General features: G+C 46.9%; 1 protein-coding gene across 1 annotated transcript in view; it reads left to right on the forward strand.

Moving 5' to 3' along the window:
* The first annotated feature begins 1,652 nt into the window (after positions 1 to 1,652).
* Positions 1,653 to 17,474, forward strand: part of LOC145360408 (Fc receptor-like protein 5) — a 96,161-nt gene continuing 80,339 nt past the window's right edge. Inside the window, exon 1 of the mRNA XM_080215607.1 lies at positions 1,653 to 1,891. Within this exon, the coding sequence (XP_080071733.1) occupies positions 1,861 to 1,891 (31 nt within the window). The 5' untranslated portion in view covers positions 1,653 to 1,860. The remainder of the gene's footprint in view (positions 1,892 to 17,474) is intronic.

A 17,474-nucleotide genomic window follows, 5' to 3' on the forward strand; every position in this document is an offset into this window, starting at 1 on the left:
CCGGCTTGGGTCACTGTCTGTGTGGAGTTTGCACATTCTCCCCGTGTCTGCATGGGTTTCCTCCGGGTGCTTGGGTTTCCCCTGGGTGCTCCGGTTTCCTCCCACTGTCAGAAAGACGTGCGGGTTAGGGTGCATTGACCCGAACAGGCGCCGGAGTGTGGCGACTCGGGGAATTTCACAGTAACTTCATTGCAGCGTTAATGTACTTGTGACTAATAAATGAAATTATTTTAAAAATCTACGCTTGTGGGTGGCATCCATGATGTGGAGATGCCAGCGTTGGACTGGGGTAAACATTGTAAGAAGTCTGACAACACCAGGTTAAAGTCCAACCGATTTATTTGACAGTAAACTCACTAGCTTTCGAGGTTTCCCTCTTCATCAACTCGAAAGCTTGTGAGGTTCTTGCCATCCTCCAGGATGACTCTGCCTCCAGGTTTATTCTGGAATTCCATCAGTTTCTTAGCTTGTTCACCTACACTTTCCTTACATCTCAAGAAGCTACAACTACCCCACACACAAGAGTGTGATTTTCTGCTGATTTACTTTGTATTTACAATCCATTTATAAATGCTGCCTCTCGACAATGAATAGTGGATGGTGAATGAGGTTACACTCATGACAAAAAGTGCAGCGTTTTATTCACCAGTATCAAACTGGAATCACTCAATATCGGGAGTCGATTACATATACCAATCACCAACTTTTGGATAAGGAAATTGTTATTAGTTCCATGAGGTCATAGAATCATAGAAACCCTACAGTGCAGAAAGAGGCCCTTCGCCCCATCAAGTCTGCACTGACCACAATCCCACCCAGGCCCTACCCCCATACCCCTACACATTATACCCACTAATCCCTCTAACCTCAGCATCCTAGACACTAAGGGGCAATTTCTTAGCATGGCCAATCAACCTAACCCGCTCATCTTTGGACTGTGGGAGGAAACCGGAGCCCCCGGAGGAAACCCACGCAGACACGAGGAGAATGTGCAAACTCCACACAGGCAGTGACCCGAGCCGGGAATCAAACCCAGATCCCTGGAGCTGCGAAGCAGCAGTGCTAACCCACTGTGCTACCGTGCCGCCGGCAGGTGTAGTTTTTTAAAATAATTTCATTTATTAGTCACAAGTAAGACTTACATTAACGCTGCAATGAAGTTAATGTGAAATACCCCGCGTCGCCACACTCGGGTCAATGCACCCTAATCAGCACGTCTTTTGGACTGTGGGAGGAAACCGGAGTGCCCAGAAGAAACCCACGCAGGCACTGGGAGAATGTGCAGACTCCACACAGACAGTGACCCGAGCCGGGAATCGAACCTGGGTCCCTGGTACTGTGAGGCACGGTAAGATTGTGTCGATACGCGCGATCTTCTTGGCAATCCTCTCCATTTGGAGCTGGCAGTTTGCTGTATCGATGCCAACCACCGTGCAACGTAAGGTTGCAACATTAAGTGTACAATGTTATCTGATAGGATAGCTGTTTGGGCAAATGTAGCTTGATTGGTGACACTGTTATTTCTGCGTGCTACCCCTGACGTCCGAGTTCCTGCTGCTGACATCAAATTCCTGAACTGAAACAATGTGACTGGTGGAACTGGAATTCCTGACAATGACGAAAGAGAATGTTCCAATTAGCGTTGTTGCCCTGGACACAGGAGTCATTTCAGCTGCTTTGATATTGGGTAATATTCTAACTTTGCCATGCTGGAACCTCATGAAGTTTTATTTCCTGCTGCTGGAGGACATTAAGCCAGTGCTTTCAGTCTGACTGTTCCTGCAGATCTGGTTTCTGCTGCTCTGAAACTGAGTGGCTGTATGGAAAAGTTCTCACGTCTCCAATTAGATCCCATTGGAAATGAATACAGTTGCTGTTTTACTACTGATTGGTGAGTCATTAACCAACTCATTTAATAAAAGTACAAGTTTCTATGGATATAGATGCCCGAGGCAGACTGAGCCTCATTGTTATTCAATGATTTAAACAGAATTTGCTTTGAAGTTGAAAAATTTTAAGACCAGGGGACTTTGTTTTAATTGCACTTATGTCGCAATGAAAGTTTGCAGATTTAACTGTCCGCCCTGATTTTGGACAGAATGAAAGCCTGAGCAAAATGTTAACCCTGGGGCTGTGTTATTAGTGAAAGCAGACACTGAGATCGCAATCTTTAACTGATTCACAATCAGAATTTTCGCACCTACTGTAAAAAGTTTTAATTCTGCACTGTTTGCCGTTCATAGACATGTAGCTTTGCAATGGTTTGTTTGAGATTTTTATGAGTAAAGTATATTTTTGGAATAAAAAAAGGTGGTTCGGGAAAGGCCACACTGTAAGGCAGGCCGAGGGCCCGGGAACTGCAGAACACCCTCGACCTGCGTAACTGTGCGCCAATCTGAGCAATAATTGCACACAGCAACTTTTGAGGCATGTGTATAGTTTTAAGTTTTGAAATGTTATGACTGTAATTTGTATAGAACTGTAAAAAGTTTTAATTCTGCAGTGTTTGCGATTCAAAGACATGTAGATTTGCAATGGTTTATTTGAGATTTTTATGAATAAAGTATATTTCTGGGAAAAAAAACTTCAAGCTCCATTCTGGTCGCCTCATTATAAGAAGGGTGTGGAAGCTATTGAGAGGGTGCAGAGGAGATTTACAAGGATGTTGCCTGGATTGGGAGGCATGCCTTATGAGGATAGGTTGAGGGAGCTCGGTCTCTTCTCCCTGGAGAGACGAAGGTTGAGAGGCGACCTGATAGAGGTTTATAAAACGTTGAGAGGAATAGATAGGGTGGATTCTCGCAGGCTATTTCCCAGGGCTGAAATGGTCGCTACGAGAGGACACAGGTTTAAGGTGCTGGGGAGCAGGTACAGAGGAGATGTTAGGGGTAAGTTTTTCACTCAGAGGGTGGTGAGTGAGTGGAATCGGCTGCTGGCGGTGGTGGTAGAGACGGATTCGATAGGGCCTTTTAAGAGACTTCTGGATGAGTACATGGGACTTAGTAAGATAGAGGGTTACAGGTAAGCCTAGTAGGTAGGGATATATTCGGTATAACTTGTGTGCCAAAGGGCCTGTTTGCGCTGTAGTTTTTCTATGTTCTAAGTGCCTCTTTGACAGTAAATAGTCTCACAACGTCAGGTTAAAGCCCAACAGGTTTATTTGGAATCACGAGCTCTTGTCCTTCGTCACTCACCTAGAGTCAGAGTCATAGAACCCTATAGTGCAGAAAGAGGCCCTCCACCGAGCACAATCCCACCCAGGCCCTACCTCCATATATTATACCCACTAATCCCTCTAACCTACACATCCTTGGACACTAAGGGGCAATTTCTTAGCATGGCCAATCAACCTAACTCGCACATCTTTGGATTGTGGGAGGAAAGCGGAGTACCTGGAGGAAACCCACACAGACACGAGGAGAATGTGCAGACTCCACACAGACAGTGACCTGAGCCAAGAATCGAACCCAGGACCCTGGAGCTGTGAAGCAGCAGTGCTAACCCACTGTGCTACCATGCCACCTGATGAAAAGACTGTGCTCTGAAGTTTGTGGGCCCAAATAAACCTGTTGGACTGTAACCTGGTGTTGCGAGACTTCATTGAGCTATGAGGAGAGGCTGAATAAACTAGGCTTGTACTCGTTAGAGTTTAGAAGAATGAGGGGAGATCTCATTGAGACGTATAAGATGATGAATGGGATGGATAGGATAGAGGTGGAGAGACTCTTCCCGCTCAAAAAAGACAGTAGGACTAGGGGGCACAGCCTCAAGATGAAGGGGAGGCGGTTTAGAACGGAGTTGAGGAGGAACTTCTTCACTCAAAGGGTGGTGAATCTCTGGAATTCTCTGCCCGTTGAAGTGGTGGAGGCTGCCTCGCTAAATATTTTTAAGAAGCGGGTTGATGGGTTCTTGATAAGAGAGGGGATTAAGGGTTATGGGGAGAGGGCGGGAAAGTGGAACTGAGCCACAACAGATCAGCCATGATCTTATTGAATGGCAGGGCAGGCTCGAAGGGCTAGATGGCCTACTCCTGCTCCTATTTCTTATGTTCTTATGTTCTTATGCCGACATCTCCACATTGTGGCTACCTCTTTGATAGGAAGGTGCAGAAATGTCAAACAGCAAAACGGAGTCCTCACCCCTCCTTCACCCCCTGTCCCACCAATTTCAGAAATATGGAATCTGTAAGAACACTTTGGAAGAATGCAAGTGTCCTTGAGATGGTGCAGAAGAGATTTACGGAATGGTTTCGGGAAGGCAGATTTTTAGTTACCGGTCGGAGAAACTGGAGTTGTTCTCGTTTAGACAAAGGAGATTGAAGGGAGGTCAAATAGAACAGGTTTAAATAAGGTTCACAAAGATAAACTATTTCCATTAATTGACAACCCAAGTTTACCAGGATGTTGCCTGGTATGGTGGGAAGGTCTTATGAGGAAAGGCTGAGGGACTTGAGGCTGTTTTCATTGGAGAGAAGAAGGTTAAAGGGTGACCTAATTGAGGCATAAAAGATGATCAGAGGGTTAGATAGGGTGGACAATGAGAGCCTTTTTCCTCGGATGGTGATGGCTAACACAAGGGGACATAGCTTTAAATTAAGGGGTGGTAATTATAGGACGGATGTCAGAGGTAGGTTCTTTACTCAGAGGGTAGTAAGGGCGTGGAATGCCCTGCCTGCAGCAGTTGTGGACTTGCCAACTTTAAGGGCGTTCAAATGGTCAGTGGATAGGCATATGGATAACATTGGAATAGTTTAGGTTAGAGGGTCATTAGATTGGTTCCACTGGTCGGCACAACATCGAGGGCCAAAGGGCCTGTACTGCGCTGGAATGTTCTAAGTACTGGTTGGGGGTGGATGGCAGGTAGGTTGGGATTGTGTCTGGATGAGTTGGGTCAGATCAAACTAGGTCAGGCTGCACCGGATCAGGTCACAGTGGTCCTGGGTGACGGGAGGCAGCTCAGGAGGAAGGGTAGTTGCGGTTGGGGAGGAGAGTCTGCAGGATGTCATTACAATAGTCTCTCAGAGCCTAGACTTGGTTTAAATCCTAATAAGAACACAAGAACATAAGAAATAGGAGCAGGAGTAAGCCATCTAGCCCTTCGAGCCTGCCCCGCCATTCAATAAGATCATGGCTGATCTGTCGTGGCTCAGTTCCACATTCCCGCCCTCTCCCCATAACCCTTAATCCCCTCTCTTATCAAAAACCCATCAACCCGCGTCTTAAAAATATTTAGTGAGGCAGCCTCCACCACTTCAACGGGCAGAGAATTCCAGAGATTCACCACCCTTTGAGTGAAGAAGTTCCTCCTCAACTCCGTTCTAAACCGCCCCCCCTTTATCTTGAGGCTGTGCCCCCTAGTCCTACTGTCCTTTCTGAGCGGGAAGAGTCTCTCCATCTCTATCCTATCCATCCCATTCATCATCTTATATGTCTCAATGAGATCTCCCCTCATTCTTCTAAACTCTAACGAGTACAAGCCTAGTTTATTCAGCCTCTCCTCATAGCTCAACCTCCTCAACTCCGGCATCAGCCTAGTAAACCTCCTCTGCACTCCTTCCAAACCCAGGACCCTGGAGCTGTGAAGCAGCAGTGCTAACCCACTGTGCTACCATGCCGCCCACTAAGAACCATCTGAAATTGCAATTTAAATGTACTCCGAGTACCTACAATCAGAACAATCTGAAGTTTTCCATTTAAATTGCAATTTCAGATGGTTCTTAGTGGGCAGCACGGTAGCACAGTGGTTAGCACTGCTGCTTCACAGCTCCAGGGTCCTGGGTTCGATTCCCGGCTCGGGGTCACTGTCTGTGTGGAGTTTGCACATTCTCCTCGTGTCTCCGTGGGTTTCCTCCGGGTGCTCCAGTTTCCTCCCACAGTCCAAAGATGTGCGGGTTAGGTTGATTGGCCGTGCTAAGAAATTGCCCCTTAGTGTCCAGGGATGTGTAGGTTAGAGGGATTAGTGGGTATGATATGGGGGTAGGGCCTGGGTGGGATTGAGTTCGGTGCAGACTCGAAGGGCCTCTTTCTGCACTGTAGGGTTTCTATGATCTAGTCCTGGAAAATTGCCCAACGGATATCTGAATTCCTGCATGCAGGCCTTAAGTGGGAACTTCAGGATACAGCTCAAATACACTGTGAGAGAGGGCAGCAGTTGCTGCCCTAGTTAAATTTGTATGATTTTAGTATCTGCAGTTTTGATTGAATTTATTTTTGTCACATGTTTTGGGATACAGTGAAAAATATTATTTCTTGCAGAGTATACAAAGCATACCATTCATAGAGAAGGAAAGGAGAGAACACAGAACAACACAGCACGGGAAACAGGCCCTTCGGCCCAACAAGCCCACACCGCCATCTTAACAATGTGTTTTTCCTCCCTCACCCTTGACCCATGTCTACGCTTATGGTACCCCCATTGGAAACCAGATTGAGGGGAGAATAATTTAGGGACAATCTATTACCTCCAATCAGCCTAACAGCACATCTTTGGGGTGTGGGAGGAAACCGGAGCACCCGGAGAAAACCCACGCAAGCACGGGGAGAATGCGCAAACCTGTAACAGAGAGGGTGTAGAATGTAGTGTTCCAGTCATAGCTAGGCTGTAGACAAAGATCAACTTAATGTAAGGTAGGTCCATTCAAGGGTCTGAAGGCAGCAGGGAAGAAACTGTTCTTGTGTCATTGGTATGTGACCTCAGACTTTTATATCCTCTTCCCGATGGGAGAAGGGGTATCTGGGTTGCATGGGGTCCTTGATTATGCTGGCTGCTTTCCCGAGGCAGCGGGAAGTGGAGACAGTCAATGCATGGGAGGCTGGTTTGTGTGAAGGACAGGGCTTTGTTCATGGCCCTTTGTAGTTTCTTTATGTTCTTGGGCAGAGCAGGAGCCCGTACCAAGCTGCGATACATCCAGAAAGGATGCTTTCTATGGTGCATTTGTAAAAGTTGGTGCGAGTCATAGCTGACATGCCAAATTTCCTTAGTCTTCTGAGACAGTAGAGGCGTTGGTGGGGCTTTCTTAACTGTAGTGTCGGCATGGGGGGACCAGGACAGGTTGTTGGTGATCTGGGCACCTAAAAATCTGAAGCTTTCGACCAATTTCATTTCATCATGATCAGCCATGATCTTATTGAATGGCGGGGCAGGCTCGAAGGGCTGGATGGCCTACTCCTGCTCCTATTTCTTATGTTCTTATGTTCTTATCCCTGTTGATGAATACAATGGCATGTTCTCCACGACACTTCCTGTAGTCAATGACAATCTTCTTCTTTCCACTGACATTCAGAGAGAGAGATTATTTTTGTTGCACCAGTTCACCTGGTTCTCTATCTCTTTCCTGTACTCTGTCTCGTCATTGTTTGAGATCCGACCCACTACAGTGGTGTCATCAGCACATTTGAAAATGGAATTGGAGGGGAATTTGGCCGCACAGTGTATAAGGAGTATAGTGAGGGGGCTGAGGAACAGCCTTGTGGGGCACCGGTGTTGAGGATGATCGTGGAGGGGGTGTTGCTGCCGATCCTTACTGATTGCACTCTCTGGATTAGGAAGTTCAGGATCCAGTCGCAGGGGCAGGAGCCGAGGCCCAGGCCTCAGATTTGGAGATGTGCTTTGTAGGAATAATGGTGTTGAGGGCTGTGCTATGGCAATAAGCAGGAGTCTGACATAATGTCTTTGTTATCCGGGTGTTCAGGGTTGAGTGTAGGGCGAGGATGAGGACCTGTTGTGACGATGGGCGAACTGTGTTGGATCCAGGCAATCTGGGAGGCCGAATTGATCCAAGCTATGATTACAGGAGGACTGTATTGACAGGAAGTGCATACAATGAAGCTCCCAATAGATCTGGAGCGTGAGGTGGACGCACTTAGGAGCATGCGTATGGTGGAGAGTGTCATAGATCGAAGTTTCAGGGAGATGACCGCATCCAAGGTTGATGAAGATAAATGGGTGACAGTCACAGTGCAGGAGTCTCCGAGGCTGCTCCCCCCCTCGCTCTCAAACAGATAGATGTATCAGAGGATGATGATGTAATGTTCAGGACAGTGGCACCACTGCTGGCTCAGCTGTACAGCAGGGAGGGTCAAAGTGCAGCGATGCAGTGGCAGTCGGGGATTCAGTTGTTGGGGGCACAGTCGGGCGGTTCTGCGACCACGATAGAGAGTCCAGGATGCCAGGGTTAAGGACGTCTCGCAGCAGACACTGGGCACACGGAAACGGAAGGCTAAGCAGGCCAGTGGTCGTGCCCGTGTTGGAATTAACAACATGGGTATGAAGGAAAATACAGTCCGGCAAAATGAGTCCAGGGAGTTGGAAAAGCAGCTGGAGTGAAGATGGTATTCTCCTTGTACCACATGGTAGTGAGGCAGGAAGATAGAGCAGCTCAACAAGTGGTGCAAAGGCTTCAGGATTTTAGATCACTGGGGCCTCTTTCGTGGCAGATGGGAGCTGTTTAAAAAAAAAGGACAGATTGCGCCTTAACTGGAAGGGAACCAACATCCGAGTGGGGAGATTTAATCGTGCAGTTCAGCTGGATTGAAAGTAATGCAGCAGGGGGTAGAATCCAAAGTGGCAGGGCTTGAGCAGAAGGTAGAAGTCAACGGATTAAACAGTCGGTCAGAAGAACAATGTTGTAGGAGGGAGGAAATATAGAAAGATAAAATGTACACAAATCTGGAGTAAGTATTAGAGATAAGGCTCAGTGTTATCAGGGATCAATGAATAAGGACAGAGTGAAATCAGTGAGACGTACTTCATAGAATCCTACACTGGCCATTCAGCCCATCGTGTCTGCACCCAACCACAATCCCACCCAGGCCCAATCCCCATTTACACTAGCTAGACCCCCCCACCCAATACTAAGGGGCAATTTAGCATGGCCAATCAAACTAACCTACACATCTTTGGACTTATAAGAACATAAGAAATAGGAGCAGGAGTAGGCCATCTAGCCCTTCGAGCCTGCCCCACCATTCAATAAGATCATGGCTGATCTGAAATGGATCAGTTCCACTTTCCCGTTTTCTCCCCATAACCCTTAATTCCCTCGTCTATCAGAAACCTATCTACCCGTGACTTAAATATATTCAGCGAGGTAGCCTCCACCACTTCAACGGGCAGAGAATTCCAGAGATTCACCACCCTTTGAGTGAAGGAGTTCCTCCTCAACTCCGATCTAAACTGACCCCCTCCTTATCTTGAGGCTGTGCCCTCCAGTCCTGCTATCCTTTCTAAGCGGGAAGAATCTCTCTACCTCTACCCTATCTATCCCTTTCATTATCTTATACGTTTCTATAAGATCCCCCCTCATCCTTCTAAACTCCAACGAGTACAGACCCAGTCTATTTAGTCTCTCCTCATCTCCGGTATCAGCCTAGTGAACCTCCTCCTATTTAAATACCTTCTACCTAAATATACGCTGTATTCAAAACAGATTTGATGAACTGACAGTACAAATAGAGGCAAAAAGGGTGGGGATTCCTGAAATGTGGGAGAATCAGGACTGGGATTTGAATGTCCAAGGATATTCGGTATTCCAGAGTGACCGACGACAAGGAGTAGGAGATGGACTTGCTCAATTAGATAAGGATGACATTAAGGTTGCATTCAGAAATGATACTGGAGTCTGGGTAGAAATAAGAAGTAAGGAAGAAACACACTGCTAGAAGTATTTTACCGGCCCCTGTACCGTACAGTAGGGTGTAATGTAAATCAGGAAATGTTGAGGGTTGTGAAAAGGGCAGATGGTAATGATGGGCGACTTTAATATGCTTGTTGACTAGACTAGCCAACTTGGCAAGGGTAGCCTTGAGGGAGAGTTCGTAGAGTGTATGAGGGACTGTTTCTCAGAGCAGCATGTGATGGGGCCAACCAGAGAACTGGTTACATTAGATCTGGTATTATCTAATGAGGAAGGATTGATCAACGGCCTTGTAGTTAAGGATCCACTTGGAAGAAGTGATCACAGCACGATAGAATTTCCAATTCGGATTGGAATGCGAGAACAGAATCTCTGACTCGAGTTTTAGCATTCCAGGCTAAAGGAAAGAGTTGGCCCAAGAGAACAGGGCAATAGTTTTAAAGAGGAGGATAGTAGAACAACTGTGGCAATTGTTTCAGGGGATATTAAAGAAGTCTCCACTTAGGTGCTTTCTTGAGAGGAAGAGGATTTGTAAAAGGGTGAAAAATTGCCCATGGCTTAATCTTAGTGGGAGCTCAGAAGATTGGGAGGGTTTCACAAGAAGTGACTGAAAACAATATCAAAAACGCTAAAATGGACTATGAAAGGAAGCTAGCTGAAAACATCAACCAAAAGTTTCTGTAAATATATAAAGAGAAAGAGAATAGTGAGTAACTATTGGCCTTTTAGAGGATGGAAATGGTGGGACAATAATGAGAAACTCGGAGATGGCAGACCAATGCTTTGTCTCGGATTCGCAGTCGAAGATAATAATTCTGTCTAGAAACTGCAGCTCATACAGTTGAACCTGGTGAAATTACTATAACCAGGGACAAGGTACTCAGTAAACTGAAGAGTTTAGGTAAATCCCCAGGAACTGATGGCCCACACTCTAGGGAGTTGACAGCAGAGATAGTGGATGCATTAGTTATGATATTCAAAAATTCCCTGGATTCTGGAAAGGTCCCGGGTAGAATGTACCATTCTAAGGTGACGCCTTTTCCAAGAGAGAGGCAAAAAGTAGGAAACTATAGACCAGTCAGCTGGACCTCTGTGGTGGGAAAGTTGCCGGAGTCAATCTGGGGTATCTGGAAAAACCAGGCTCCTTTCACCAGTGTCAGCACAGTTTTGTGAAGCCCAAGTCTTGTTTGACAAACCCGCGAGAGTTCCTTGAGGATGTCATCAACAAGATACATGACTGGGATCAGGAGGGGAAAAGGGGGCATGAGGTTGCTTTGGCAGATAAGGCAAAGGAGAATCCAAAGAGTTTCGACAAATAGATAAAGGGAAAAAGAGCAACTAGGGAGAGAGTAGGGCCCCTTAAGGATCAACAAGGTCATCTATATGCGGATCCACATGAGATGAGTAAATGTAAGAACATAAGAAATAGCAGCAGGAGTCGGCCATCTAGCCCTTCGAGCCGGCCCCACCATTCAATAAGATCATGGCTGATCTGAAGTGGATCAGTTCCACTTTCCCGCTTTCTCCCCATAACCCTTAATTCCCTTGTCTATCGGAAACCTATCTACCCGTGACTTAAATATATTCAGCGAGGTAGCCTCCACCACTTCAACGGGCAGAGAATTCCAGAGACTCACCACCCTTTGAGTGGAGAAGTTCCTCCTCAACTCCGTTCTAAACTGCACCCTCTTTATCTTGAGGCTGTGCCCTCTAGTCCTGCTGTCCTTTCTAAGCAGGAAGAATCTCTCTACCTCCACCCTATCCATCCCCTTCATTATCTTATACGTCTCTATAAGATCCCCCCTCATCCTTCTAAACTCCAACGAATACAGACCCAGTCTACTTAGTCTCTCTTCATAGTCCAACCCCTATTTCTCATCAGTGTTTACTGTTGGATGTTAGGGAATTTGGGGAAATAAATAGTGACTCTTGGAGTGTACATATTACAGAAAGGGAGGTGCTGGAAGTCTTAAAGCGCATCAAGGTAGGTAAATACCTAGTGCTTCACGTCGTTAGTGTACGCTTAAACTGGACTAGATACTGGGCAACACGACAGCTCAGTGACTATCACTGTTTGCTGTGCAGACACATGGATTTGGGCCGGTGTCTGTGGGAGTTTGCGCATTCTCCCCGTGCTTGCGTGGGTTTCCTCTGGGTGCTCCGGTTTCCTCCCACACCCCAAAAAACGTGCTCTTAGGCTGATTGGTGTAACAAATTGTCCCTAAATTAGTCTCCCCTCAATCTTCCCCAATAGGCGTAGACAAAGGTCATGGGTAGAGGAGGGGACTCATAATGTTGAAATGGTGGCGTGGGCTCGTTGGACTAAAGGGCCTGTTTCCCGTGCTGTGCTGTTCTTTGTTCTAAGTCCCCAGGACCTGATGAAGTGTATCCCAGGACATTTTGGGAGGCTGGGAAAGTAACTGCTTGTGCTCTAGCAGAGATATTTGAATCATCGATAGTCACAGGTGAGGTGCCTGAGATCGGAGGGTGAAAACTTTGTGCCTTTGTTTAAGAAGGGTTGCAGGGAAAAGCTTGGAAACTACAGGCGGGTGAGACTAACATCTGTAGTAGGTAAGTTGTTAGGAGATATTCTGACAGATAGGATCTACAGGCATGTAGAGAGGCAAGAACTGAGTAAGGACAGTGAGCAAGGTTTTGAGTAGAAACTCATGTCTCATAAATTTGACTGTTTTTTGAAGGGGTAACCAAGAAGATGGATGAGGGCAGTGCAGTTGATGTTGTCTACATGGATTTTAGCAAGGGCTTTGACAAGGTACATTGTTACATAAGATCTCACAGAATCCAGGGTGAGGTAGCCAAATGGATACAAAATTGGCTTGATGGTAAAAGACAGAGAGCGGCTGTAGAAGGTTGTTTTTCAAACTGGAGGCCTGTGGCCAGCCTCAGCGATCAGAGCTGGGTCCACTGTTATTTGTCATTTATATTAATGATTTGGATGAGAATATAGGAGGCATGGTTAGAAAGTTTGCAGATGGTGGACAGTGAAGAAGGTGATCACTTCCCCAGAGTGGATACAGAATTCATCAATGGATTCAAGAAAGAGATAGATAAATATCTGAACAAAAGCGGGATAAAAGGCAATGGGAAAAACATGGAAGTGGAGTTAGGATGAGATGGAGATCATATAGGATGGTGGAGCAGGCTTGAAGGTTAAATTGCCTCCTGATTTCTATGTTTCCATGACTAACCTTTCAAAGCATTTCGTAATGATGGATGTCAGAGGCACTGGGCAATAGTCATTAAGACACGGTAGCTGGCTTTTCTATGGTACTGGCATGGTGGTCATCTTCTTGAAGCAGTTAGGGACTTCAGATTGGTGTAGAGAGAGATTAAACATGGCTGTGAATACCCCCACCAGCTGGTCCATGTAGGGTCTGAGTGCTCGTCTGGGTACCCCATCGAGTAAGGAGTCTCGCAACACCAGGCGTTCTGAGACTTCTTACTGTGTTTACCCAAATCCAACGCCGGCATCTCCACATCATGACTACCATCGACACCGGCTCCAAGCGGAGAGGATCTCCAAGAAGATCGCGCACATTGACACAGACCTGGTGTTGTGAGACTTCTGACTGTGTTTACCCCAGTCCAACGCCGGCATCTCCACACCATGACCCCATCCAGGCCAGTCACTTTCTGTGGGTTGAAGAAAGCTACCGTGCCGCCCAAGTTCACTGTGTGTTTTCCAGAGATTGGACGTTTGCCAGGAGTAAGCAGGGAAGGTCGGGGGTGGGGGGGCCTTGGGCCCAACTTTCATTCTCACCTGCATGTTTCCCACTCTTCCCGGAGTGACTGCTCCTTTTCCTGTCTGGGATTCAGTAAGAATACTATACAGTATTTAAGGGTATAGTGCGTCCAGTTAGATACTTCACTTTGATCGTTGTGTGGCTTGTTGCAACAGTCACGGTTCCTGCGTGTGTAGTTGGGTGAATGTGGTCGGGTGTTCTGGGCCACTGTCGAGGCTACGGTTTGGCTTCAGAAGTCGGGGGGACCATTCTCTGGCGTGGATGTCTCAAAAATCTGGTAAGTAGACAGTGCCCCTGGGGTCAGATGAGTCAATGACTGAGTCCATGTGTTAGGGGTCTCCAGGTTACTGCTGGTCGGGACCCCCTTTGGAGGTCGGAGGAAGTCTAGACCTGTGAGTAAATTTAAACGATCAGTGTCAGTGACGTTTAAGCAGCGGATGCACAAAGTCGCAACTTTCCGGGTCAGAGAGGTTGCAGGCCAGTAGATTGAAGCTCCAGACTTGCTGCTCTGGCCATCGGGGTCATGGGGGGGGGGTGCCAGGGGAGTAAAGGGCCCGGCTCTAGAGGCGGTTTCCTGCTCTGTGGGGACGAGGGGAGGGAAGGCTGGAGCCTGGGAGATGGAGTCCATGTTGGTGGGGGGGGGCCAGGGTAGAGAAGGCCCCCAGTTTGAGGACTGCAGCTCAAGTCATACCTGGTCCGTTTGTCCATGGTGAAAAGTCTGACAACACCAGGTTTAAGTCTAACCGATTTATTCTGAGGAAGAGCTTAACCTCGAAAGCTTGTGAGTTTACTATCAAATAAATCGGTTGGACTTAAACCTGGTGTTGTCAGACTTTTTACTGTGTTTACCCCAGTCCAACGCCAGCATCTCCACATCATTTGTCCGCATCAGCTCCAGATCAGGAACCTTCAGAGTCCTGAAGCTCACCACATCTTGATTGAATGAGAGTAATTGTTAGCGAGAGTCCGTGCAGAGTTTTAAAAGCATAAAATGAGAGTAAAAGAGAGAAACAGAGACTATTCTGGGCACAAATTGCAAGGAGTCGCCTTGCTCCAGTTCCATCTTGTTTGGGTTTTGTTTGCTTTTTATGATCAACTCCAACGGATTGTTCCATTTGCAGCTCAGGGTTGGGACGGTTCCCCGTGAGACAATAAAATCCCATTGGTATTCAACAGCCTGCTGTTCATTGGAGTGAAGTTTGAGGGGTTGTGGGGGTGGAACGTGAACTAAGGGTGTCGGGCTGGTTTACCAGTGGGTTTCTACCTCAAGCTGCTTTCCCATTGGGGTAGGCAGGTGCACGTGACAAGCAGCAGCGGAGGTTGGAGTGACTGAATGGTGAGCTTGCTGTCTTCCCAAGGCACAACCTTATAACTCAGGGATGATGCACTGAAAATGACGAGGCTCCATTAATTGCACTGAGCCAGTTCTCCAGCTGGACTGTACCTACATTCCGGAGAACGTCTAATCTGAGTTTTATTGTCGCTCGTCGACAATGACGTGCACTTCTGAAAGGAATCAGAGCGTCATCCACCAGATGTTACCACAGCCCTAAGGCAATAGGCAGAAACGGGACAATTGATCTCTGTACGATACGGCCACAACCACCATAATTGCAGACAAGCAGACTGAATCACACCACTGGGAGCGTTTGTCGTCAAGGTTAGTATGTGCTCACAAGTTTGGAGCCGTTTACCCATAAGTCATCATTTGATCACAAACCTGCCTTTTTGGTTAGGGCAAGATTAGGGCCAGTTATAGACAGCAGAGGGAAGTTATGTGTGGAACCGGAAGAGATTGGAGAGGCATTGAACCAATATTTCTCTTCGGTGTTCACGCAGGGGGACATGGATATAGCTGAGGAGGACACTGGGTTGCAGGGGAGTAGAATAGACAGTATTACAGTTGATAAGGAGGATGTGCTGGATATTCTGGAGGGTTTGAAAATAGATAAGTCCCCTGGTCCGGATGGGATTTACCCTAGGATTCTCTGGGAGGCAAGAGAAGTGATTGCAGAGCCTCTGGCTCTAATCTTCAGGTCGTCGTTGGCCTCTGGTATAGTACCGGAAGATTGGAGGTTAGCAAATGTTGTCCCATTGTTTAAGAAGGGGAACAGAGACTTCCCCGGGAATTATAGACCGGTGAGTCTCACTTCTGTTGTGGGCAAGGTTTTAGAAAAAATTATTAGGGATAGGATTTATAGTTATTTGGAGAGTAATAAATTGATTGGAGATAGTCAGCATGGTTTTGTGGCGGGTAGGTCGTGCCTTACTAACCTTATTGAGTTTTTTGAGAAGGTGACCAAAGAGGTGGATGGGGGTAAGGCAGTTGACGTGGTGTATATGGATTTTAGTAAGGCGTTTGATAAGGTACACCATGGTAGGCTTCTGCAGAAAATGCAGATGTATGGGATTGAGGGTAATCTAGGAAATTGGATCAGAAATTGGCTAGCAGATAGGAGACAGAGGGTGGTGGTTGATGGTAAATATTCGTCTTGGAGTTCGGTTACGAGTGGTGTGCCTCAGGGATCTGTTTTGGGGCCACTGCTGTTTGTAATTTTTATTAATGATCTGGATGAGGGTATAGTTGGGTGGATTAGTAAATTTGCTGATGACACCAAAGTCGGAGGTGTGGTAGATAGTGAGGAAGGGTGTCATCGTCTACAGGAAGACTTAGACAGGTTGCAGAGCTGGGCCGAGAGGTGGAAGATGGAGTTTAATGCGGAGAAGTGTGAGGTAATTCACTTTGGTAGGAATAACAGATGTGTCGAGTATAGGGCTAACGGGAGGACTTTGAATAGTGTGGATGAGCAGAGGGATCTAGGTGTATGTGTACATAGATCCCTGAAAGTTGGGAATCAAGTAGATAAGGTTGTTAAGAAGGCATACGGTGTCTTGGCGTTTATTGGTAGGGGGATTGAATTTAGGAGTCGCAGTGTTATGTTGCAACTGTACACAACTCTGGTGCGGCCGCACTTAGAGTACTGTGTGCAGTTCTGGTCCCCACATTATAGGGAGGATGTGAAGGCTTTGGAGAGGGTGCAGAGGAGGTTTACCAGGATGTTGCCTGGTATGGAGGGGAGGTCATATGAGGAGAGACTGAGGGATTTGGGGTTGTTTTCGCTGGAAAGAAGGCGGCTAAGAGGGGATCTTATTGAAACATATAAGATGATCAGAGGTTTAGATAGGGTGGACAGTGATAGCCTTTTTCCTCTGATGGAGAAAGCTAACACAAGGGGGCATGGTTTTAAATTAAGGGGGGGTAGTTATAGGACGGATGTCAGGGGTAGGTTCTTTACCCAGAGGGTGGTGAGGGATTGGAATGCCCTGCCTGCTGAAGTTGTAAATGCGCCTAGTTTGGGGGCGTTTAAGAGATCCGTGGATAGGTTTATGGACGAAAAGGGATTGGTTTAGGTTAGTGTGTCATTGTTTTTTTTTAACTGGTCGGCACAACATCGTGGGCCGAAGGGCCTGTTCTGCGCTGTAATGTTCTATGTTCTATGTTCTACCTTCCACCTCCGAAACTCGAGGGAATGCTGCAGTGGGGAGTGGGATCGGAAGCTGCAAACGTTCCTGTCTCCCAAATATTTTAAAAGTCGGAAAACCTCCGGCCGTTATACCATGATGGAGACTAATGGATGGCACAGTGGTTAGCACTGCTGCCCCACAGTACTAGAGACCTGGGATTGATTCCGGCATTAGGCGACTGTCTGTATGGTCTACATGTCCACTCTGTGTCTGCGTGGGTTTCCGCTGTGTGCTCTGGTTTCCGCTCACACTCCAAAGGTTTTTTGATTCTGATTTATTATTGTCACATGTATTAGGATCCAGTGAAAAGTATTGTCTCTTGCACGTTATACAGACAAAGCATACCGTTCATAGAGAAGGAAATGAGAGAAGGTAGTGTTACAGTCATAGCTAGAACATAGAACATTCCAGCACAGTACAGGCCCTTCGGCCCTCGATGTTGCGCTGACCAGTGGAACCAATCTAATGAGCCTCTAACCTAAACTATTCCAATGTTATCCATATGCCTATCCACTGACCATTTGAACGCCTTTAAAGTTGGCGAGTCCACA

The sequence above is a fragment of the Carcharhinus amblyrhynchos genome, chromosome 31 (assembly GCF_965287045.1).
Source record: "Carcharhinus amblyrhynchos chromosome 31, sCarAmb.v2.hapA, whole genome shotgun sequence".
In the NCBI taxonomy this organism is placed as follows: domain Eukaryota; kingdom Metazoa; phylum Chordata; class Chondrichthyes; order Carcharhiniformes; family Carcharhinidae; genus Carcharhinus; species Carcharhinus amblyrhynchos.